Source organism: Lissotriton helveticus, chromosome 2_1, assembly GCF_964261635.1.
Source record: "Lissotriton helveticus chromosome 2_1, aLisHel1.1, whole genome shotgun sequence".
Taxonomy (NCBI): Eukaryota; Metazoa; Chordata; class Amphibia; order Caudata; family Salamandridae; genus Lissotriton; species Lissotriton helveticus.
In genome coordinates, this window is record NC_136059.1 from 413,204,824 (window position 1) to 413,231,169 (window position 26,346).

A 26,346-nucleotide genomic window follows, 5' to 3' on the forward strand; every position below is an offset into this window, starting at 1 on the left:
CCATTTTAAAACCTTAACTTCTCATTAAGAGAATAGTAGATTGTTCATTTTCTCTTTTTTTTAAATTCAAATTAGTAAGTCAGATAAATCCGTTTACAGAAATGTCAGTAAAGGCATGGTTAGAGTAAAAAAATAATGAAAAAACATCCAGTGGGTTCCATAAAAGATATTGTCTAGTCCTTATAGTCCTTAGTGGAGAAGTGTGGCTCACTGGTTAGAGGAGGCAGACCTGGAAGCAGAGGTCAGCCCGGGACCAGGGTTCAATTCCCGGCTCGGCGGGGTCTTGAGTCCTAAAAAATGTCCATGGACTCGACAATTCTCGCTCCGGTGCCTACTCGATTCACGGGTTCACACTCTGCGACTCTGGGCAATAGCTTGCTTAATCTCCACAACGGCCCCTCGCGGCGGGATGCCTGGCTTTCACCTTGCGGATACCCTGCCGGGGTTATCTCACAGGGAAATACCAGGACGGGTTCCCTAAGCAAGCGCTTAGAAACCGCTTGGTGATTTGCGCTATATAAATTCCTGTACATTTACATTTACATTTATTTAAAGTCACTAAGGGGCATATGTATAATCCTTTTTTTTAGTCGCAAACGCTGCTATTCGCAAAAAAGCAGCGTTTGCGACTAAAAAATGGAAAATGCGATGTATGATTAAAATCGCATCGCAAAATTAAGGAATCGCAAAATTTGCAAATCCTTAATTTTGCGTCAGCATTTAGGGAATCACAAATTGCGATTCCTTAAATGCTATGTATGAAGCACCCAACTTGTAGTCGGTGGTAATTTACGATTTCTTTCACAAATGCACTCTTTTGCATTTGTGAAGGTGCCTTGTGGCGCACATACATGCGCTTAGGGCATGTATGTGCGCCAAATGCGCACACATGTACATTTCGGGGGTGCATCAGGGTGTCCTTATGACACCCTTGCACCCTTGAAATTATTCTCAATTGCGATTCTCAAATTGCGAATCGCAAATTGAGAATAACTTCCCATTCATTCCTATGGGCCTCCTGGCCCTTAGAAATGAATGGGAAAGTATTTCTTAATTGTGATTCACAATTTGCTAATAGCAATTAAGGAATATTAAGAAATCGGTAAAAAATTTCGATTTTTTACACACATCCCTATTTGCAATTCTCAAATAGCGATTTCTAAATAAATCGCTATTTGAGAATCGCAAGGAGGGATTTTCATACATATGCCCCAAGATTCAGAATTTTGATAAAACCCATAATGAGTTCTTGAAAAGAGTGCGATAGGTGGAGCGTTTAAGAAGTCGAATTCCCCCTAAAGAGCAGTTCAGGAAGACTCAGCAGAGTCTTCCTATGAGAACAGGTGCTGCAGGATCCACACCCTATAGTCATAAATAATATTAAATCAGTCAAAAGAAATTGCCAAAGTGGCAGAAATAAAAGCCTTTCAGCAGTAGCTTACAGCAAGTGTCTGAAAATTCTCAGTAGGAGAGTCCAAAGGAAAGTATGCCAGGAGAGTGATATGGGAATGCATTGCTCTAACTAGGAAACACACACTAATATAGAACATTGGCACATATATATATCCATTTCGGAATTAGGTCATCTCAAAACAATGAAAATCAATTGTCGAATTGTCAGCAGCTAACAATAAGGCTCAATCTAAATGTCAGCAGTCTATAAACAATGAACCACTAATTCTTCCACTGCTTAGCAATGAACTCCTCTAAAGATAGAACCATTTCAGTTGCAACGTCCTGGTTAAATCATGGGATGCACGTCTTCATGTAAGCATTATGGTTTTAATATACTTTTCACCATTCATTGTTGTATGAATATGTGGAAACTGAATCTAAAGCTAAATGAAATGGGAGCATGTATTTTATAAAGAAGAAATACATTATAAAAATTCAACACATTCTACAGCAATGACATGTTTAAGCAAGCCAAGTTCAGGTAATCCAACAAAGATATTTGTGCATGGTTCAGCATTTCAAAAATACATTTATTTATTAAAAGGAAAAAAGAGAAAAAATAGACAAAGATGAGGCCCAGTCTGGCCCTTTGCTTATGAAAGTACAATGCAAATGAATGCTTAGTGCAAGTAAACAAATGATGCGTTAATTTAGCATGTCTTTTTTTAAGGCACGTTTACTTACGTGTTACTCTGCAAAGTGGTTTCACGTTAATATCTTGCTAAACATTCGGTTCTATCATTAGATTTATTTAAATGTCCCTGCGCTATCACACACAAACTATTGATTGTGGCTACCTCTTGAGTAGCGTAGTCAATATTTCCCACAAACACTAAACAACCTTATACATTAACAAGACAGACAACTAATTCTGATTCTCGGCTCCTGGCCTTGAGTATGTACATTTCCATGCAAGAGGAGAGATTATAGAGTGGATTATCAGCAAGGAGAAAAAATGGGATACAGTGCTAAAATTGTCACTTACGAATGATCTGTGGGAATACTGCTGTGCTCAGTCTGGTGAAATGTCATAGAATCTTCAGAACAGATTAACAGACTATCATTTTTTACATAGCACCTACTACACCCCTAACGATCTGTGAGAATGTGAAGTCGCGGAGGACACAATGTATGTATTTGTATGTATTTGAGCTTGTAAAGCGCACTGCTACCCGTCCTTAGGTTTCCTGGCGCTGTATAACTCTGGGGAACCCGTCCTGGCTTTCCCTGTGGGATGGTCCCTGCTGGGAGTCCCCAAGGTGGAGCCAGGCATCCCCGGAGTTGATGGGGCGTTGTGGAGATTAGGCAAGCTAATGCCCAGAGTTGCCGAGTGGAACCCCGGATTAGAGTAAACACCGAAGCGAGAATTATCGAGTCCGCTGACCCAAGTCCACAACCCTGCCGCGTCGGGAATTAAACCCTGGTCCCGGGCCGACTTCTGCTCCCGGGTCTGCCACCTCTAACCAGTGAGCCACACTACTACACAACATACAAATGGTTCCATGCCTCAGCTATTTTTTTTAAACATGGACTGGCTATGCCTGACTTTTGCAGCCTAATGTGATGTGATATTTAGTGATTTATCCCTTATGATGAACTGACAATGTACCAAACGATTTTACTAGCCATTCTAGGACTGAGTAGTGATATCCATTGTTAGAACTGGCATCTTTGGCATGGTTTTCCCTAACTATTTGCCTTCTGATGTCCTCTTTTTGCCGACTTCAATTGTATTGGCCTTAGAATTGAGGGCACTTTACCACTTCTAACCAGTGCTAAAGTGCATGTGCTCTTTCCCATAAACATGGTAACATTGGCTTATCTACAATTAGCATATTCAATGTACTTATAAGTCCCTAATAAAGGCAATACATGTGCCCAGGGCCTGTAAATGAACTGCTACTAGTGGGCATGCAGCACTGATTGTTCTACCCACTCAAGTAGTTCTATAAACATGTCTCACACCTGCCATTGCAGACCCTGTGTGTGCAGTTTTAAACTACCATCTTGACCTTTAAAGTTAACCCTCTCGCTAGGCCCAACCAATCCTTTTTAACACACATAATTTGCACCTAAGGTAGGCCCTGGACAGCCCCGAGGGCATGGTGCACTGTATTTATAAAGTTGGAAATGTACTTTTACATGCCCAGGTAGTGAGAAACTCCTAAATTAGTTTTTCACTGCTGCAAGGTCTATCACTCCCACAGGTTAACACTGGGATTAAGTTATTACATTTTATAAGTGTAATTTCCAATAAGGAAAAGGTAGTTGTTTCGAGTTTGGTGTCTCTGGACTCACAAATTAAAATCACAACTTATGGTAAGTTTGGATTGCAGGTTTGCATGTCTGAAAATACCACTTTTAGAAAGTTGGCATTTTCTTCGTTTAACCATTCTGTACCTCTGCCTGTCTCTGAATACATGTCTGGGGTGGTGACAACTGAGCTTTGTGCATTCCCTCTAGATAACCATACACAAAGTGTGCCTGATTGGCCATTTACATCCTGGTGGCCCATCACCTGGCTGATGGGCCATTCTGGACAGAATGGGAGGGAGGAGCTGACACTTGCACCTTAATAGGGCTATGCCTATCCCCACACAAAGAGATGCATACTCCTGTGTAGTGAGTCTGGAGCCAGGGCAGGAAGGGCATGGACTTTGTGAACTTAAAAGGCCTCACTTTGAAGTCTCGACCACTCCAAAGTCACAACTGGGTACAAGTACTCAACCCATGACTCCACCAACTCGGTACACTTCTGGACCTGAGGACATTCTATCAGGAAGAAGGTCTGATGAGCTGCTGAAAGGCCTGTCACTCTGCTGGACTTTGCAGCACTCCTGCTTTGTTGTGCCTACCCTGCTGCCCTCCTTGCCTGGAAGAAGGACTGGTCCTGCATCTCCACATCCCGAGAACCAAAGTGACTTCAAGGGTTAGCTTGCCGGCCTCCTGTTCTGAAGTCTCAGCAACATCAAAGACTTCCAACAACACTGCTACAGCTTTTGGCCAACTGTGAATCCTGCACTGCTAAGTGGTACTAATCCAGTCCTGGGCCATTGAAGGTGAGTTTTCTGGTTCTTTTCCTTCAAACTGCAAGCGTCGCCATTGCTACGCCGGTCAGAACTGCTGCATTTCCCATTGACACTGACACATCACCATAGAGAATAAAGACATTGCATTGCCGGCTGCCTGGCTAGACAATGATGCAGTGCCTTCATTGAGAGGTGCTCGATGACGACGCATCTCTGGCTGCACGGATCAGAACCAACGCAGCGCCTACATCCAGCCGGATTGATGAAGATGCATTCATTGCCTCCTCTGCTCCTTGCATCGGATCTTCAATGACAACACATCCTCCATCCAAAAATAGTTTTTCAGCAGGAAAGGTTGGTCCTTGTATCAGACCCGTGCTCCATCTCGGTTGGCGTGAAGTTTTGGATTTACCCCAGTAAAGCGTAAACAGATGTATCTGGTTGGAGCTTTATGCTTTTAAGCACTATATTTGAATTTCATTTGTTTTAATTCACAACTCCAGTTCTACTTATTGCATTTTGTCATTTTTGTCTTGTTTTGTTCTTCAAATTAGCCTCTAGTTTTATAACCTGGTGTGGATTATTTTTGTGTGGTGCTCTCACTGTTTTACTGTCTTAAGTGTTGCACAAATACTTTACACACTTTACACATTGACTTTTAAGTTAAGCCTGCTCTGTCCTAAGCTACCAGAGGGTGAGCATAGGTTAATTTAGGATGTGTATCTGACTTACCCTAACTAGGATTGTAGTCCCTACTTGGACAGGGTGCATACCTCTGCCAACTAGAGACCCAATTTCTAATATTCCATAAGAAATGAGCAAATGCATATACATTTAGCTACTTTCATAGAGTCCATGTGAGACAATATATTGGGCTTGAGGGCTAGGCTCTTTTGCCCCCAAAACAGCTGAAATATCTCATGTATTACAACAAGATCATAGAATAGAACGTACATTTTTGTCCACACATGGCTAGATAAATAGGTATGTAGAGCCCACATCAAGATGTCCTAGTCAGTTGAGACATAGACTAGGATCCTACCCGTCCCTCACGAAAGATAATAAACGATGAATGGGAACTGGGCATAATGTGATGTTTCTTGATCAACTGTCATATAGTAGTCTATTACCTGCTGGAATACCTTTTGTGGTCCAACCTCCTAAGAGTTGAATAAAGTTCATGATTGGATAGAAGCTGTTTTCTGGGATGGAGTACTAGATTTGGACCATTTACCTATCAACAAGATATCAAATTTATCAAAGAACATAGGGGATGTATGACTGCATGAATTGCAGTCCTGTTTCTTATCTTTTTGACTTTGTTCATGCAGTACAACTAAATAGATACAAAAAAACAAAAAGAAATGCTGCACAGTTTTCAGTTCGTGCCACATTAATTAGTTTTGCATTGCCACATAATTTACTGAACCCTGTGCAAAAAGTGGTGTGCCAGTGCTGTATAATTCCAGTTTCTGGATACGATGACATATTAAAGATGTTAGGTATTTTATTACAACTTCAATATTGCAGACAGAACAAAATATATATATATATATATATATATATATATATATATTATGTGGGTTTGAATAGCGCAAAACTCACCCAGGATGGTATATTGGCCCAGAAGCAAGTACTTCAATAGCAAGGGTCGGCACTAGCTGAAAAGCCAGGCCTTCAGTTTCTTGTGGATTTCAAGAACTGAGGAGGAGACTCTGATGTGCAAGGGCAGGTCACCCATACTTTAGGAGTGAGGTAGGAGAATGCACAACTGCAGGATCTAGTTCTGCATATGCGGGGTGAGCAGAGGTGCCTGTTAGGTTTTTGGGTTAGGTTTTTGGGACTTTATGCGGTTGTTGAAGTAAGTGGGGTCAATGCTGTGTAAAGTTTTGTATGTGTGCATGAGGAGTTTGAAGAGTTCTTGTATGTGGATTGCGAGCAGTGGAGCTCTTTGAGGTTCGGGGTAATGTGAGTGTGGGGTGGGAGGTGGAGAGTGATCCTGGAAAGTAGACTGTAGGATTTACAGATGAGAGGCGTCTTTTCTGCTTTTCAGAGGAGTCCTAGAATGATATCCTGAGGGGAGTTAGGAAGCATACCTAATTTAAAAAGTTTGGGGCTAACAAGTCTAAGCATGTTTTTAAAAAGTCAGGACCAGATTTACTAAGGGCTCATGTTGCCCTTCCATGACGCAAGACAATGTAAGTCCTTTAGCGGGATTTACTAAGCCACGCAAAGCCAACTTGCATGACTCGTGATTTAGTCAATCCAAAGTAATGCAAGGCAGTGCATATTACTGCCTTGCAATACCTTGCGGAAACGAGGAATGTAATGAGCTGAGTATGGGTGTTCTCATGCAACACCCATGTATTTGGACACATTCCCAGATTTAAAAAGAGTTGTAAATTTGTGACTGTGTCAAAATGATATGTTTCCCAGGCATAACTACAAAATAAGCTAAAGTTGAGAATTTGAGTCTCCCATGCTTTTGGGAGCACTCGGTGAGGCAGGTTTGCCCCTCCCAAGCCGTACACAATACATGTGTTATGACACACATCAGTTAGTATTGTCCAGTGTTTCCACAAAATGTGTCACATTAAAAGCAATGTATTTTACTTATACATCAATACTCAAGCAGGCCTGGGAGAGTGAGGCATATCTTATTTTTCTCTGACCCAATCTATCGATTCACTGAAGGCAATGCAAATGTACTTTTAATTGGCCTTCTCACTGACTTACTAAAGAGCAAGTAGGAATCTGAGAGCAAATCTATTAGCTCAGAAGATAAAAGCCCAGCATTGACTGCACCCCAGATCTTCAACCAAATGCACAAGTGAATTATGAACGCAATACTAATGGGAAAGCTTTCAGGGATTACAACTGTATATTGCTTCACTAACAATGTAGGGAATATGTGGATTTCAAACAGCCCACTGCTTTAGACGTCTTATCTCTGATGTGATATGTTCAGAATAAAAACCTCACCTACTCACAGTCAGTAATTAGTGTACCCTTCTAGAAGAACCTTACAACAAAGTGCTATGCAGTAGCCTACAATACATAGTATGAATGATGCATCGTACCCACTTTCCCTTTGTATGCGCTACCAATCTCACAGCAGAAAACTTTTTGAAGATCAACCAATGTTTTTTTTGTTTTATTCGTGTGGTTCATGAGTCACAAGTAATAAGCATAAGCATATTCAGTCAGTCAGTTACAAAAACTTCATTCGGCCAAATGTGCCCAATAAATTACAGGGGATAAAACATGTAATTAATAAATAGAGCAGCATTACAAGGTTCTGGACACATCCGGGAGTAATGCGGTTATTTTCAAGACACAGGGTGCATGCCAATGATAAGATACATAAAACTTATATAAAAGGGCTGGTGGGTCTCAGACTAAAAACTAAAAAGCTTAAAAGAGTTAAAAAAATTAGATCAGTTCCTAACATACCAATATGATAAGGGCGTGGTAGTTATATTGAGCCATATTTGTTTCTAATCCCCACTGATAAAATTTCCCCCTGCCATGCACATTTTTTAATTCTCCAGCCTTTGTAATCACTCAAAATCCTCCTTATGGGAGTTCGTATTAAAGGAGTGAAAATAAGGCACAAAGCTAGTTTCCTAGCATGAGCATACAAAGTGCAAAGTGCAATGTGCTTTGAGTGGCAGTATTATTTCACGTGCATCTAGGCAGTGGTTCTCACCAGACTATATTACTGGGAAAGGTAACTATCATAAGCATATTAACATTATATAAAACACCAACCAAACTTTGATCCAAGCTATAATTCAGAATCCAGAACAAAATAGGAGATTTGATTACAAGTTGCTTTGCATTTCCGATGAAAGTGGAAACAGATGCCTTCCTCCAGCATTTGAATGACAAGTGCATTTATATCAGGCTGTCGGGTTTTTTTTGGAGGTACTTTTCTGTAGGAATAAACCTACAAAACTGCATGTGAAAAGCAGACCAGTATTGTAGGGAGGCCTGAGAGAATCGTTATGATAGTACGGATTTCCAAGGTAATTCCTCATGTAACAAAAATAAGTATAGGCAGCTATCGTAGGGACAGTGGTTCCAATGATACCTCATCCAATGATACCTCGACCCTTAAGACTAACATCTCAGTGAAAAACATGTGCTCTCAAAGCCTGGAATGTATACCATTCAGACTGTAAGATTTCTACTTGAAATTGTAATTGTTAGACCTGTCATCCTTATGGTGGTCTTTCCTCAGCTTTTTGCCTACTTTTTGCAGTATCTTTTTGTTGGCCTTATGACTCTGAGCACTTTACCACTGCTAAACAGTGCTGGAGTGCATGTGCTTCTCCCCTAAACATGGTGACATTGGTATATACCTGATTGGCATATTTAGTTTACTTATAAGTCCCTATTAAGGCTGTCTACCATATAACCAGGGCCTGTAATCTAAATGCTAGTAGCGGACCTGCAGCACTGGTTGCGCCAACCTGCCTTGGGTCTTCCATTGCAGGGCCTGTGTGTGCAGTTTATTGCAACTTTGACTTGGCATTTAAAACTACTTGCCAAGCCTTAAACACTCCTTTTATTACACATAGGTCACCCCTAAAGCAGGGCCTAGGTAGCCCTATGGGTAGGGTGTTGTGTAACTAAAAGGTAGGACATGCACTTTTACGTTTTACATGTCCTGGTAGTGACAATGAGCCAAATTCATTTTTCACTACTTTGAGCACTACTACTCTCATAGGCTAACATTGGGAATTCCTTAAAGTACTTTAAAGATGCAATTCCTGATTAGGAAGGAATATTTAAGCCCATGTTTCATATCTTTGGAATGGTAATGATAAATCCTCTTTAGTGGTAAAGTTGGATTTGACACAACTATTTTAAAAATGGCACTTTTAGAAAGTGGACATTTCTCTGCTCTTAACTTAGCTCTGTGTGCCTGCTGCCTGTCTTCAATACGCGTCTGGGTGACAGCTACACTTTTTTCATTCCCTCTAGACATCCACAAACACATGTGGGCGTAACAGAGGACTTATCTCCATTCATTTGCATTCTGTTGGCCTTCCTGAGAAGGAAGGGGGAGTGGGAGCTAACAATTATGTCTGAATAAGGCAGTGCACTGTGTCCCACACAAAGGGCTGATTACCCCTGCCCTCCACAGATAGCCTGGCAGACAGGGCTAGGATGAAAGCGGACCTGTATACTTCAAGGAGCTGCTTTAAAGTCTACCCCCACTTCAAGGGCACATTTGGGTATACCTACTGGGGCTCTGACCCTACCAAATCAGTACACTTCTGGACATGGGAAGAACTCTGCTGGAGTAAGGACTGCTGTGCTGTTAGGAAAGACTAAATAGGTTCTATATTCTTTGTCCAGCCAGACAGATTTTAATATTCAATAGGTACATAGAAACAAAATCATAAAAAATTCAAATGGGACACAGCCAATGTCCTACTACCACAATTAGACAAACAACAATTAAGAAAAACGTTCAGGCAAGGAAAACGAGTCTGCAAAGCATACACGATGGCAGACTTGAATAACGTGGAATAACCATTGCAGAATAGGCTACACACTGTATTAAATGTATATGGTGTAAAATTGTCGAGGGTGTTTCGATCCCTGGGGCAAGACAGGGGGATCATCTTCAGGACATTATGTTATTCATGCCTGTGTACAATTAGCTCAGGACCATACATTATTCATGTTAGAGTACATTCAGCAATTATTGCGAGTTAGCGCAGTGTTATGGGCAACGACAAGGCGAGATTGCTTGGCTCAATTAAATTAGTAGCGTGCCTCAGGACCTGACAAAGTATCCGAAGGAAAAAATTTTGGCATTACTGAGTTGGACTTCCTCGATGGGAATCCGGACAGGCGAGTTGCAGTACAGCAATGGCAAGCAGCGGCTGACTTCACTTCACTGTGGAGACCGAGGGTATCACGGGTTGTGTCCATTCGGTGTGGTCCTGGCGACCCCTGTCTTTAGAAACTATATACGCACCCAAGGTCCCTGACCAATTGCTTATTGGGTTTCTCTTGTCTTTTGAAACAGTCCTGTAAGGAAAGCCACTTTTCATTGACTGACTGTTCTGAGGATCTACTTCTCTGCTTTGCAGAGCTGCCCTGCTCTCTACTGATGTCTGCCCTGCTGAGGACAAGGACTGGACCCATCTCATTTGAGCCCAGCATGTCTCCAATGGCTTGCTGGCTTGCTTCCTGTTTGCTAAAGTCAGGGACACAAAAGACTTCTTCCAATTCTGCTAGTGCTCCTGGCCATCTTAGGTACCCCCTTCAGACCTGAGCCTCAGAAGTAGGTTCTGTAGCAGTTTTGCTACAAAACAGATGCATCTCAAGCTGATCACAGATAAGAAAACACTTTCTCATCATCGGGAAAGGTGAGGCCACCCTATGGAACAAGAAAATGGTAGCCACCTAAGCTGGGCTCTACCCAAACCTACATAACATGCCCGCAACCGTGTCATCCTCCTCTACCGCCAGCTATCCATTAAGAAGCAGGTGATTTTCATCTCCTCCACTTGCTTTCTCACCCTCCGAATGCTCAGGAAGGTCTTCAGATGACTCCTGCTTAACACCAGGTGAACTGTCACGCAAGCTCTTGTCACTAGCAGACTCGACTATTGCAACTCCCCCTACATAGGAATCACCACCCAACTCTTGATGAAACTCCAGACCGTCCAGAACACAGCAGCCAGACTCATCCTCGACCTCCTCAGACAGACTCACAGCACCCCTCACCTCAGGAAACTCCATTGGCTACCAATCACGAAGAGATGCCAGTTCAAGCGGATCACCCACGCTTACAGGGTACTACTCAATGAAGAACTAGTGTACCTCAACAAACGAGTACATTTTCACCTACCTACCAGGAAACTCTGTTCCAGATCCATCTCCCTAGTAGTTACCCAGCACATCCGCTTGGCGAACAGGGAAGGCCTCTCCTTCTTCCCCCTGATGGCTACGACCTAGAAAACCCTCCCCCTGCACCTCAGAGCAGCACCGTGCTTCAACAGTTCAGGAAGGACTTCAAGACATGGACGTTCAACATACAGGAACAGGCAGCGTGACCCATTAGCAGGACCCCAGAGCACCTAGAGACCCTCACGGGTGAAGCATACAAATCCTGATTGATTGTTACCCTTGTGCAGATCGGAACTGATGCATCATCCTTCAATACCGATGCAGAGGCTACTTGACACCAGCGGTTCTACAGCCTCCGTGGCTCGATGATGGTGTGCTGTTATCTAACTTACAACTACTTGTATCCCACCTATTACTTTTCCTATGCCTGAAAGTTATTACCTTTGCCTTAGTACACATTAGCATATCAATGTATCCCTTTTAACATTGATATTGTATTTGTCTACTCTGTTGGAACTTTAAGCAAGCAACCTTATATTGTGTGAACTGCTGTCTAGTCCAGCCTATCTATAACGATTGAGTAAAATGAATAAATACCTGAATGATTTATCCAGGGTGAATTACATCCTTAGATTATTCTAATTTGCACCAACGCATTTTAGATAGCTATGCATTGCATATTATAAGGTGTTTCACAATGTTATATTTATTTTTGCAGCAGTCTGATTTGCTAAAAGAGACACTAAAGAATCAGGACCTGATTCACCTTCAAAATACAAAATATGCTGAAAGATGTCAAATGCCACTGGGCCTTTCAGGAATACTTTCCGGGAATGTCTTGTGACTTTTTCTGAAACTGATATTTCTATAATACATTGGGGGAATCAAAAGGCTATGTTCAACACACATTTTTTCTTTATCCTTTTTTCACTTGGAGAAACCTCTTACCTCTTTCACTACACCCCTCCTCCCCCAGAAATGGATTTGTTCCAGACCTTTGCAGGAGCAAAGCTCTAGCATTTCTAAGGTGGGAAAGAGACGAAGGTGCTTATTTGTGAGAGCCTAGCGTCACTTTTGCACAGTGAAAGTGGTACATTTCTCACATAAGGCTCTCGGTTCAGTTTTTGAGGCCACACAAAGCCACCCTCCATGGCTTTGAGTGGCATCATGAGTAAAACGACTCAGCTTTGAGTTGCCTCATAAATCATGAGTAAGGTGATGCAGCGCAAATTGCTGCGTTGCATTACTATGCACCCAGGAGGTGTCCCATGGAGAAGGTGGATTTTCCCATACAACACCCATTCAACGCTGCTCCAGAATTACATAGTGATGTAAACCTGGGGAAGTGCCAAATCTGTATGCTTCCCGATCTGAGGTCTAACAAAGAAAAATAAGCGTATTTCTCTTTGTTTTTCCACTTTACATTTGTAGCGTATTCTGCAGCACACATAGAAAGAGGAAAACACCTCTTAGGATTGGTTTTGGGTGGGAAGGTGCCCCTTCCTGCACAAACAAAAGCCTGCATGCAACGGAGGCACTTTTGCACCATGGTTCAAGGGTGCCTATGTTGGCCCTAGAATGCTGAAAAGGCTCGAGCGCAGGGAGAAAGGACAGGAATCAGGGCCGGAATGGGAACCCAAAGCAGCCTTGGCAATTTTTTCAGATCTGCTCCTGAGAATGGGGAGGAGGTTGGAGGGGAGACAAAAATGAAGCACTGCTGCTTTTGTTACTATAGGCTGATATTGCAGCAGTAACAAAACCAGCCCCTAGCACTGTAAAACCAGCCCCCACCATTCTAACCTACCACCTGATACCCGCTACGGCCAGTCCAGCCCTTACACAAATGCACTGTATCGCTTAAGTACGGTGCATTCCTGCCGTTTTCACTTTGGCATAGGGCTGTGCAGCAGGGTGCCTTGTTGCACTGGCCTACCCAAAAATCTCGTAAATTAGCCCACGTTTGTAAGTGCTCACCAGCTCGCAAATTTGTATATGTTCATGAATCATTGGGTTTATTTACAAGCCTGTTGAGCCGCCTGTGCGTCAATTATAATATGGAGTCGCAGTTTTGAGTTTTGTGTAATCATTGTTATTCTCCTATGTTTATACTTGGCTCCTGTAACTGATGTCATTTTGTAACCTGTAATCCGCTGATCCTCATATAAAGCGCTCTGATACCTCCGGGTCTAGCCAGCGCTATATAAAACTGCAAATAAATAAATACATACAAAAATAACTAAATAAACTAAAATAATTAGAAACACAATTGTAGACGATCTGCGACTGTACATCATGTTGTTGAGTAAACTAAAGCTTTTGGCTCAAAAGGTTTTTGTAAATCTAGCCATCGGTGTGTTTTTTCAGAACGACTGCAAACAAAAATAATGACTACGTTGTAAAAAACAATTTTATAATTCTCAGCAGATGGTGCATTTGGTGTGTGAAGCTGGGCTAAATGAGAGGCAGTGAACACAGCAGCATAAGACATCGGGTGAAAAATCCATTGTAAAGAATACTCTACTAAAACTGAAAATATTAATTAAACAGGAAAATGAATGTAGAAGAAAATAAAGCCACACGTATATCACTCAATGTCATGCATAAGATGAACAAACTCACCGCATTTACCAATTTTCTAAAGGTGCCTATCTTTTTGTGAGCGAGAGAGAGAGGACGAGACCATGGGGCTAGATAAAATTGCTTTCAGTCAACAATGTAGGAGGAGACGAACAGCCCGCCAGCACGGGAGAAGCTACCGCTTGCAATTTCTGATTGATGTTTTTATGACGAGAGGTGGCAACATGTGGCATTTTTATACGTGCCCGTATTTCTGATGAGAATTCGCAAATGCGTTTTTAGTTGACGCCAGAGCTGAAAGAAACTGGAGGGGGGAGGCGATTTCCCTAAACTATGAAAAACACGAAACAGCTGGGCTTCATCAGAAATGAAAACGCCGGTGGCATTTGTTAGAATAAATTGTGTGCGCTGACATTCAGAGAGGAATATGAGAATTCACAAACTGCAAGGCCCCGAGAAACTGGATACACTGCAATGAATTCATGTGCCCCTATCGCAAATAGTAGTGCTGACTGATCACGTAACCAGAAAGTCCCGAGGTAGACCCAGAATACATTTTGGAATTCAACCCCTTATTTATCAACCAGGAAAGTAAAAAAAAAAGTATTTGTCTATAGTTGACTGCAAATATTGTGTAGGGTTTGCATACATAAATTTAAAACACTACTTGCAATAACTTCAATGCAATAGAACTCAACGCTCAATCACATAGTCAGTTTTAGACTATTTAAATTTTGTGACACACCTGCATCACTTCACTGCCCAGACAGTACAGTTTCACCTTACATGTAACTATGGTCTTCGTGGAAGACATTTGCACCCAAATTTCACAGTGTAGACACAGAGGGGCATATTATGAACGATTCGCGTTGAACATCGCCAACCGTGCTTAGCGCGATTTTGAATATTGCCATATATCGCCGGTTCACATCATCGTGTTAGCGGCTCATTTGCAACGATTTCCAAACAGGGGATGTGAAATCTGGCGATATACAGCGATTTTCATCAATATCGCCTGAAAACCAACTATATTACAACTGCGCTGATGGACATGTTGTTAATAGGGAGAGATGGATGTAACTTTACAATCCACCTCCAATTATGCACATGGCTAAGTCAAAATATTTGTAGACGTTAGTTTTCCCCGATATCCGCGGTTAGCGCAGCTTTTTTCTTCCCTACGCGAGTACTGGCCCGGCTTGTAAATACCGCGATGTGCGGTTACCAAATATTTTCATGTTGTTCCCCGAAAGGTATGCCTACTTTGCATCTCATTAGCGATGCCAAGCGAGGCGATACCAAAACCGCTGCTAACATGCCCTAATGCATGTTGGCGCCACCTTGTTAATAGGGCAATGAAATTATCGCCGCTTTAGCGGCAAAAAGTAAGTGCCGATAAAGCGGCAATAATGCCCTTGTAAATATGCGTCAGAGTGCTCCCAAGAGTGGAGTGGAGTGGAGTGCATCAAGACGATTAAATGTGGCTTTGGTGGTGGTTGTCCCAAATGTTGGACAGGCAAGCGGGACATATTCATCCCATCCCCCCAATCCACCATTTCCTGCTCCATGTGGGACATGAATTATCTGCAAATGAAGGCACACTCTGCACCTTTCCGCTGAATGCAGGGAGAGGCCGGGGAGGGATGGCCATAGGGAAATCTGCAAAATCTGTTTCTAGTTTTTATATGTACGCAGGTGTACCTCTAAAACCTAACACCGACCTGCCTGGGGATAGCCTTGAAGCCCTGGAATAGCTCCCATAGATGATCCAGAGAACGCAGCCCGCCTAGATCTCAATCAAGCCAAAGAACACCATTTCAAAACAAGCTGCACTGCATTTGGGAGCATGTGATTGAGAGGTCTCACCTTTTCTTAAACTAAAGAGCATAGCACCAACTCTCATCTAATCACAAAGGATAGTATTTCCTTTATAAACATGAAGTAGAAATCAGCAGTGCAAAAAATAATCATGCCAACTACTCTGATGTGGGCTAATAATGGTTTTCCATATATAGGACATAGCTTTTTTGCACCTAGAAGAAATGATGGTTCATCAGAAACGCCTTACTCAAGGACACCCTCATTTACAAAGTACCATTACGTTATTAAAGGAACTTTATATTGATGAAATTACATCAACTCAGCAGATTCTTCATTCGAATGCCTGCGCTTGTCATGGTAAGATACCCCTAACACGTTAATAGCATTGTTACATTATAATCCATCTTAGGACTGAAGGCGGTTTAGAACTGGGAGGAAGGATGGCTCGAGATGTAGTCTTGAGTGACCTCAGTCTAGCAGAACTGGCTGATGTTTGTGAGGTTCCCCTTCTTCCCTAGTCTTCAGGCTCTGGAGATTATGACCACCCAAATAGGTTGGTCTTTGCCAGAGGAGCAAAATAAAGTCCAGTGCCTTTTTGCCAGAGTGAGTATATTTTAAAGTAAAACAAAATCTTTGATCATCAGCTGAGAAAACGCTATAGATCCCAGCCTGGTATACGAAAACTTTACCAGAAAACTATTACACAAGGGACAGTTCTAGGCATCCTTGGGGGCCATATACATATTTCTTAACCAATTTTTGCACCACAAGAAAAACCCAGGCTTGAAAGCAAGAGCCCCCTTCTTGGGATCCAAGGGCAATAGAGATAAAGCGCTCAGCCCGGCGCTAAGTCCAAAGTTCCCTAGAGTAGAGCTGGGCATAGGCAGGCCAGCACGTAGTGACCCCCAGGAGACAGCAGCTGGGTCCCACTGTGGTTCCTCCTAATGGCTAGCAGTACTTCAGCTTCAAGCATGTAACCCATATCATGGGGTCACAGACCCAATATTTATACTGCCAATGTTTTTATTTTCCCCCTGGCACAGGGCTTTATGCCTGGTCTAAACCAGTTCTGGGGGGTACTAACACCTTTCTTTACAGTGCACAACATCTTCCTTTGCCAGTATAGGTTCTGGCCCCAGACACATCACAGGGGCGGAGCAGCATTGTGGAAGGCAGGCACAGTCCTATTCAGGTCCAGGTGCTACTTCTCCCAGTACTCCAAATGCAGATTGGCCTATTCAGCGTAGCCCTGACTCACCCAGCCCCTCTGCAGCCTCTGCACCTCCCCAGCCCCTGTCATCCAGAGCCAGGCATGCAATACATAACAGGCAGACACAAAGACACATAGCACCCAGAAATGCCCACTTCTAAAAGTGGCATTTCTAAAATAGTGATACTAAATCTGCAAACACCATTAAGCAGTATTTATTACCACTATTCCAAACATACCAAACTTGATCATGCTACTTGTTGGACGTGGCCCTTTTTGACAGGTTCACCCTAAACTTTTTGCCTGTCTCCTAGCCTTTTTCCTGTGTAGTGTTGGTGGTTTTAGGCCTCTAGGCACTTTAGCACTGCTGTCCAGTGTAAAGTGCGTGCGTCCTGGGTTACATTTCGTGAGATTGGCCTGCCCTCCCATAGGAATGCATGGGGGATTCCCTGATGAATGTGGGTCAGTAGTAAATACTGATTTGAGAGGCGCAGCATGGTCAAATCTGGTATATATGAGCCCCCACCTAACAATAGGAAAGAGGAGCCTGGTAAACAGAGTGCTCCAAAACCAGTTGTATCTGGTTTCCCCAGCCCTGTGCTTTCAGACAAGGGAACATGTCCTATAAATGAAGGGGCTGTGACCCCATGAAAGTGGTTCCTGTCTTTGTGCTGCTCCTGACTTATTGGGGGGCTGCTGCTGGGCTCCAGGAGGAACAGCCATGAGGGATTGCTTCCCTGCTGGAGGGCCCTGTGTGTTGGCCTGCCTGGGCCCAGCCTTTGCCTGGACTTTGGACTAAACGCATAGACAGCGCTATATCTTTTCATTCCTGAGTGCTCTTTACTTTTATTTAAAAGAGCACTGGTGGCCTGCAGCGCGAAGCTGCAACGTGTGGGATTCCCCCACACTGCCTTTTATTTTGCGCCAGCCCACCCCGCGTTTCGGCAACCTTTGCTGCTCATTTTTCTACCAGCGGGTGTCCACCCCGCGTTATGGCCACCTTCTGAATTGCTTCCTACAAGCCGGTGCCCATCCCACATCTCTGCAGTGGAGTTACCGCCGCAGCCCAGAAGTCGAAGAGAAGTTGCCGGGCCGCTGCGAGGGCAACCCGGAAGCCAGGCGGCCTTGCATGGTTGTGGGAGGGGCCACGAGATGACAAACGCAGGCTCGACACAGAGTTCCTGGGTGAAGAGAGAAGAAGTCCGGTGAACAGAGTCGTTGGCGGAGCCCCCATGTAAAGGGAGAACCCTGTGTCCTGCAGCATTCGAGTGATTGAGGTGTAGGGGCCTGAGGCACATTGTCAGAGCCTGCCCCCACCGCAGTTGAAGCCCAGCATCCACGGAGACCAGAGGAACAAGGCCAGAGTGCGGTGAGTGTGTCCCACTTTCAAAGCACATTTTCAGTGCCCAAAGCCTGCAGGAGTCACCCACAGAGAGCCCGGTGAGTGGGGCTCAGCTGAATGATGGTTGGGGGGAGTGTCAGGGCACATTGTCGGTGCCCGCCCCCCAGGGCCATTGTGTGGTTGATTCTTTCCAGCTGCCCCATCTGATAGTGGGCAGCTGCAATGTGTAGTGTTATCAGCTCCTCACAGTTGGGCCGCCGTTGTGGGCAACTGCATCTTGGAGGCATTTGTGTTTTATTCCCCACATTCCTGGAGGAGTCCCCGCAGGGGCCCCAGGTTGATAAGGCACGTGTAGTGCCAGTGCCGTTTTGTCCTCCCGAGCTGCCCTACGAGAGCGCAGGTAGCTGCAACCTCGTGGGGGCCTTTTCATTCCTAAGGAGACGAGACAGGAGTGAGAGACACTCCTGCCCTGCCCCAGCGCTTTGCACACTTTTGCTTTTGCTGCTTTTGCAGACAGCCCTGACCTTGCGGGACATAGGGCAGGTGAGCCCCTGAGAGAGGCCAGTTGGCCTGGGGCCCGTTCCAGTGTGTTTTGCCCCTGATTGGGGCACACAGTGTTTATGCTGATTATTGCCCAAGGTGTTTATGCTTGCGAGGCCTATTGATTCATATGATTATTGCATAATGTGGTTGTGTGCTAAGAATGCCTAACCTAAGGTGGTTTATGCTCATAGTGCAATACTGGATGAGCATGCAGAGTTATTACCAGTCACTTTGCCACTCACTCCACAACTACACATAACTACCATTAACAAACGTAGGACTGATCACAGATTTGGTTAAAATAAATACTGCTTGACAGTTATGCGTTGTCAGTAGTACAAATATTGTCAACCTGAGAAAAAATTTATACAGAGCAGTTATAAAGTAGCCCCTGTTATATACAAGAACGTTACTAGGAAATAGAGATTTTGCCTGCACTTACCCCCTTCTTGGAAACCCCTTTAATTAACATTTTATAGCCATTCAAACCACAGCCTACCTGTAGGGACCTAGTCAAAATGTGAAGTTTAACCAGAAAGAAATCATAATCAATCAACTACTTCCAATGACTCATGTCATAAATTGGACTCCATCCTTATCCTCTTTCACAGCAAAACCACCTTTACATATTTGATTTGCTCTCATCTATTAGTCATCCCCTCTTCCTCTTGGCATTCTCTGATCTGCATGAGACGTTGCACTAACCTCTCCACCACAAACAGGAGGGGCCTCTTGCTCAAATGAAAATTCCAACAGATTAAATAGATGTTGACCTTCAACTTTTACTATCTTTCCTATGATGATGACACAATCACTGATGCAATTCAATTAATTTTTGATCCTCTGCATTCTCACCATGCCTTTGAAACATTTGCCCCATGACAAAATTAAAAGGAAAATCACTCAAAACTCAACTCATTTCATCAAGTAGAGGATGAGTCCGGTTTAGAATTATCTTAGGACTTGTAAGAATGGGATGAAGTACATTGGAATCCCTCCACGATAATTAGACCTAATTTCACCTTAAACCAACACTACATTAACTCTAAAAACTCAATAAAGCCTGTCAACCTTGCATCCTAATTGTCTTCTATAACTTCTGGCATCAAGAATACTCTCAGTACCTCCCTCACAATCCTTCGTCTGGTTTTCTACTCACATCCTCTCACTCTCTCCCTCAGCACTCTCCTCACTTTTCCTCCTTCTCACACCTGCTCAATTGATGCACCTTCTTTCACTCTTTATTTACCCTCTTTCCTGTGGTATGTATCTCTAGTGCAGTCTTTATTGAGATTCCACTACTTAACAAAACAATTTCTGAGCGCTTCTCTCCTTCCAAGAATTGTCCTGTGTTTAACTCCCATTTTTTTCTCTTTTATGTTCTTGAATACCTGTTGTCCAACTAGTCCACACTATACGTACACCTATTATTGCATTAAACTCATTGCAGTATTGATTCAACCATCTTCAGCAAAGTGAGCAGCAGTTTAATTATTTCATTCACCTGTCCACCATAATAACCTTACTCTAGCTTCTCCCCTCAGAAGCATTTCATATAGTCAGCTGCCCACACTGCTAGCTACTCCACTGTCACATTCTTAGGCACCACTTGAAATAAAAAAAACTGATCATCCTCAGTCACTCTTTCTCTTCGTGTTCCTTTTTCGTCACTTGGTGCTCCATGCTTGGACTTCCAATTGGGAATCCTCATTTTCCTCTCTATACCAACGTACTTGATGGCATTAATTCTTCATAAAAAAAGTTATACCCCCATCTTGTCAGGTCCCTAATCAGCACCTATGTTATCAAGCATGAATACGGCATCATTTTATCGTTTATACTCTCCTTGTATTCCCTTCTCTTTTTTAACAAAATTACCCAGTTCTCAGCCAACACACTTTTAATCACTCCTAACATATATATATATACTCTTGCCTATTTTTGCAGTGCTTTGATTGTCATCAGTCAAACAAAGAACACTCTTCAAACTCCTAATTCTTATGTTTAAGGAATATGACAATAGATGACTTAATACAGTCTCTTCTAGAACCTCTCTTGCTTCCTATCAGCATAAGCAGCATTCTATGCAACCTCATCAACCGTTCTGTCTGCAAACCACCCTGCCCATGTCCCTGCCCCTTCCTTCCTAGGGATATTTGGGATGAATCATCTTGCATAAATCCACACTCAGTCTACCTCTTTCTATTTCTGGGGTCTCCTTAGAGATGACATATCACAGGCCTTATCACACCACACAAATCTGTAAATTATTTTGCATATCAACAATATGTATTATCAAATAAAATTCTACGTACCTTTCCACACCAATAATCATCAGCACCAGTGTATTGTGTGTGACAAATTGTCTACAATTAAATAAAATTCACTGTACCATTACATTTCAATCATCCCCAGAACCCAATGTGTGTATGTTCTTACGTAAGGGCATGATAATGAGTAGCATATTTCTGTTCACTGTCCTGAATTTCTAAAATGATGTGAACAAAGAATTATGCTGGGTCTGGTGGCTTGGTGGACTAATGTAGGCGACATTATGCCCTACATTATGATACAGTAAAAATATAATGCATTAAAGTAATAACGCTAACATATGTAGATTAGAGATTTTTACATTTTACACCTGATGCAATCCGTTAACATGTATCACTTGTAATCCGTAAAATTATTCCTATATTCTAAAATGATTCAATTTTAATTACTTACCCACACGCTTTGGTGAATCCAGAGATAGAGTTGCTACTAGTACTGCTATGCAAATGACATTAAACAATTATAATCATTAACCAGGTCAAGGAGGAGCCGAGACGGGACGGACGTGGACCGTCTCGGCTCCCGGCCCGCGCGCTGCTCCGGCCTGGAGCCCAGCGTCCTTGGGAGGCCCCCCGCGACGCACACACTCCCTGATTGTAGCGGAGGGTGTGGGGCATCTGCAGGGCTACCCCGATCGCTGCTGGTGCCTGTGGAGCGGCGATTGCTGAGTGCTCCCGATCCCCGCTAAGGACCCAACATGGCGGCCGCCCGTTACCAGCTCGGGCTATGGAGCAACAAGGAGGAGGAGCGGAGACCGGGGGCGAGTCGGACGGGCGGGCGCTGTTCACCCGAGCCGATGTAGGGCTCCTGCCGCGTCCCCCGCTGCCACCTCGTCGCTGGTGTCTGTGGAGCGGCGCTGGCTGGCTGTTGTCGATCCCTGCCGGGGACCCAACATGGCGGACGCCCGCTGCCGGCCCGGACTGAAGGGCATCAGGGAAGAGGAGCGGAGACCGGGGGCGAGTCGGACAGGCGCTGATCACCTGAGCGGTATGTAGAGCTCCCTCTGCGTACCCCGCTGCCACCCGCTGTCACCCGCCGAGACTCTGAGGGCATTCCAGGGGCACACCAGTAAAGGGCCGGTGATTGACGGCGGCGCCCCTGCTGATGACGGCGCCGCCCTGAGGCCTTCCCACCGACCTGCTCCGGGGGACATACACCCCTCTCTCCGCCACAGACGAGCCTGGGCCTGAGGGCAGAGATGCGCCCCCCCCCCTTCCCGGCCGCGCTGTTTGGCGCCGGCGGTGCCTGACTTCAAGATGGCGCCCTCGGGGACACACTTTCTATGACCGGCAGACGCAGGCTACGGGAACACGAACGCAGAGGATAGTGCCCTGGTGGACTCTGGAGGACCTTTTCGTTGGACTAGTCCCTCCCTACATACCCTGCATCCTACCCACCCTTCCTCTATGCTGTGAATGCTGCTGTTTTTTTTCTTGGACAGTTCTCGCTGGACTCTAGCCCTCCTTCCCTCCAGACCTTTGCATCCCACCCACCCCTCCTCTATGCTGGTACTCGTGTAGTGTTTGCAGCGGTCCTCTGTACTCTCTACCACCCCTATATTACCCCTAGAGTGTTTCCAGTCACATCCCTCCTGTCAAGATAGATGATAACTCTAATGACTAGTTTACTATTTGATTTTTAGATTGTATCCATGTGTATCCCCTCCCTGGGTTAGAATTATAGCTTTTACGACTAATCGCCTGTGGAACTGGTGGAATATAGCCAGGTGTACCCCTTCCCCCGTGTGAAGAGATAACCCTACCCACTAGAGCAAAAAGAAAGGTGTTCCTGAAATGTGTAACGTAACTGATTTTATGTAAAGCGCCTTGTAAAGGGGCAGCTGAAATTCCAGGAGCCTAGTCCCGACAGCTCGACGACTTCGGAGGGCTGGAAGTGGTCCCCCGCTACACGGCGGAGGAGGGCACTGGACATCGAATGCTGTCTTATGTAAAGCGCTCTGATAACCTAACCTGTTCAAGATCCTGAAATGTGCAACGTAATTGATTCTATGTAAACTGCTGTGATAACATGTAACGGAACTGGTGCTATGTAAAGCGCTCTGATAACCTAATCGGTTCAAGTTCGCGCTATAGAAAACTCTAAAAATAAAATAAATAAATAAACCAAAAGGGTACATCACTTTTTATAAGGTGGTCAATTTGATGAGTTCATTGTCGAGGCATTTATCGTAGCATAAGCATACCCTTTCCAAATCCAAAAGATTCATTTTTTCATCTATCAAAACAGCCTTTTAGTCCCACTAAATGTTAAGTAGCTTATTTTTATAATATTAAAAATATAATCGAAAAAGAACAGTTTGTCTCCTATAATGAAGCTTATCACTTCCATCACAAAGTTCCAAAGTTCCAAAAAGCAGAGGTTCAAGAAGTTGCAATACTATAAGGTTATAAGTCCCAATACTCTTGCCCCACTTTCAACAAATGTCTGATTCAAGAAATTGTACGCCTGTCCAATACAACCTATAAGAATGATTCTTCTGGGTAATTCTCACGAATATGTCCACCTGAAACTTTCATATTCAAGTTAATATCCCCTACATTTCCTTCTCCAAAATCTAATGAGTCCAATTCATTAGCCCAGAATCTTTGAAACTTCAAAAATACATCCAATGCAGTTGATCCTATATAGTTATATATAAACGAATCCCAACAGCTTTGCGTCATTCTTAAATATTCCACCTTAGTTTAAAGTAATTTGGTTGTGTCACCAGTCCACCCACACAATGACAGTAAACTCATCACTGAGCACTCAGGGACGGTGTAAATTGAACTTAATGATTACATCCCCTATCCTAGTCAGCCCTTTGTCAGATCAAACTAAGAAGAACTTTTTCAATTCCAGGTTATTCAATATGAGTGTATATTTGATTTTTCTAATTAAGTCTCTTCTATGTAGATTTAAACTCTAAAACCCCTTTCTAGTTGATATCGAGTTTGGGATTGCCACTTAAGTTAATTTCCTGAACAAAAATTATCCCTTCTTTACTTGAGTCTGTAGATGTGAAATTGATATCTGCTCTTTCTTCCCAGCTCATAACAGATCAAACATAGTTCTTTCAAATTTCAAATTGAAACGTGTTGTTACAGCTATGTTATTTTAGGGAGACGTATCATCTTTATAATGTTCATGTCACTAGCGATTTTCTTTATGTCTCTCTTTATTGTTATTCCAAGAAAAGTTATACTCTGTTTTCCTGTACCATAATTACCAATTTTGTTTTGTTCATTCTCTACCTAATTTATGAAACAGAAATTACTGAATTCTTACTTTAATGTAATATGTATCCTTATATGTTGCTAAACTTGTGAACCACCTCTAAAATCTCTGGCACTGAATTGTCTGGGTGGGATAGAGGGATATCACCTGCATATAATAATATGTTAATATGCTTTTTAAAATACGTAGCTCCTTGATAATCTTGACAATCCTAAATTTGTCGCCACAGGCTCTATTCCAGTGTTGAACCCTCACGGGTACAATGAGCAGCCATCCCTAGTGTTTTTTTTGTACTTCCATATACTGCGCAACTACACCTGTGTTCCTTAACTCAAACATAAAAACATGCATAATTCCAGTTTATGTCAGCACCATCCTTTTCAGTATTACTAGAAATTGAAAGAGATTGGTCATCCTCTTTCTAATTCTTTCTGAAATGAGTGGGAAACATATGATTTTATCATAGCTGCATTTCTTCTAAATAATTCTACTTTTGCAGACTACTTTCCTTATAATTGTTTACAGAACGTATTTCACTGCCCGTTCAACACGTACATTATTACAGATGTAAACAGAATGAGAGACAGACAGAGAAATAAGCTTTACATTTGCAATCCAACACTTATTTAAACGTTGACTATTTATGTACCTCTTTGCTCACAGTCAGTTAAGTGCCTTTATCACATCAATACAATGTAAACATAATCTTTGAAAACACAATGAAAAATGAACAATACTTACAACCATACCATTTAGGGACACCCAGCAATCTGGTGGGAAGTCTTGAAGCAATGGTACTAGAAATTGAAGACAGCCATCCCAATGGCAAAGAAGAAGCATCATTCCAATCAGATTAAAAATTCTCACCACTGCGCTGGCTAGATCGTACGTCATGTGGAAAATCTAGGAATTAAATAATAGATTTGAAATATTAAAATGTGATTACATTTTCAAACATGTGTCATTTAAGTTATGGTTTTGCTGACTTAGAACCAAAGAATTTCAAACACCAAATCATGGTACAATAACACACAGGTTAGGACTGGGAGATAAACTCCATATTGCTCTAGTTTAAGCGATTTTCTTTTTTTTTGCATTTTCCTCTTCAATACTGTGGGTTTTCTCCTCCCACATTTTTATTTTTACATAGCCAAATGATTATTTTTGAAGCACAACTGACCTAATATATGTACTTATGATGTCATTTTGCAGCCAGTCTGAAGAGTAATTCATGCAATATTTCAATATTGCTATGTCTGGCACACCACCAGAAATGATTTTCTCTGCAGCCGCAATCATATATGAGCCTAAAGACAATGAATTGTTTCCATCTTGACCATTTTCAGCATGGTCAGCATCCCACTGTCCAGCAGCCTCCTGGACGTTATCCCTGCCTCTTTTCATAGCCTTGATTTAGGGGTTAATAGGGGTTGCAGCTGTGACCCATGGTTTGACCACTAAAACCACTGGCACTGCCATTGCGACGGATGTATGACATTACAACGCATGCTTTTACCACGCATGCCTTTACAACGCGGTATTTAAAACGAATACCTTTACAACGCATAGTGCTTTGGGGCGCTGGAAAGTGAATAGTTTAATTTACTATTCGAACTCCAGTCCCCGTGGATAGTAGGGAAGGTGTTGGATAGTAAATTAAATCTATTCCCTATCCAAGAGCGCCCCCCAGCGCAATGCGTTGTAAAGGTATTCGTTGTAAATACCGCGTTGTAAAGGCATTGCGTGGTAAAAGTTGCGTTGTAAAGGATGTTTCCCCATTGCGACACCAGGCCTCAGAGGTGGCAAAATCAGTGCCAGAAACACTGGGTCAGCTCACTGTGGACGGCGGTTGGGGCTCAAATTTCCTTTTTTTCAGTCACTTTTTTTTACTTCTCTAATAATGAATAATATTCTATTATTCACTATTA

General features: G+C 43.1%; 1 protein-coding gene across 2 annotated transcripts in view; it reads right to left on the bottom strand.

Moving 5' to 3' along the window:
• Positions 1–26,346, bottom strand: part of HCN1 (hyperpolarization activated cyclic nucleotide gated potassium channel 1) — a 1,081,228-nt gene that overhangs the window by 423,325 nt on the left and 631,557 nt on the right. For both annotated transcript variants that reach the window (XM_078675048.1, XM_078675049.1), the window contains exon 3: positions 25,160–25,321. In XM_078675048.1, the coding sequence (XP_078531174.1) occupies positions 25,160–25,321 (162 nt within the window). The remainder of the gene's footprint in view (positions 1–25,159; positions 25,322–26,346) is intronic.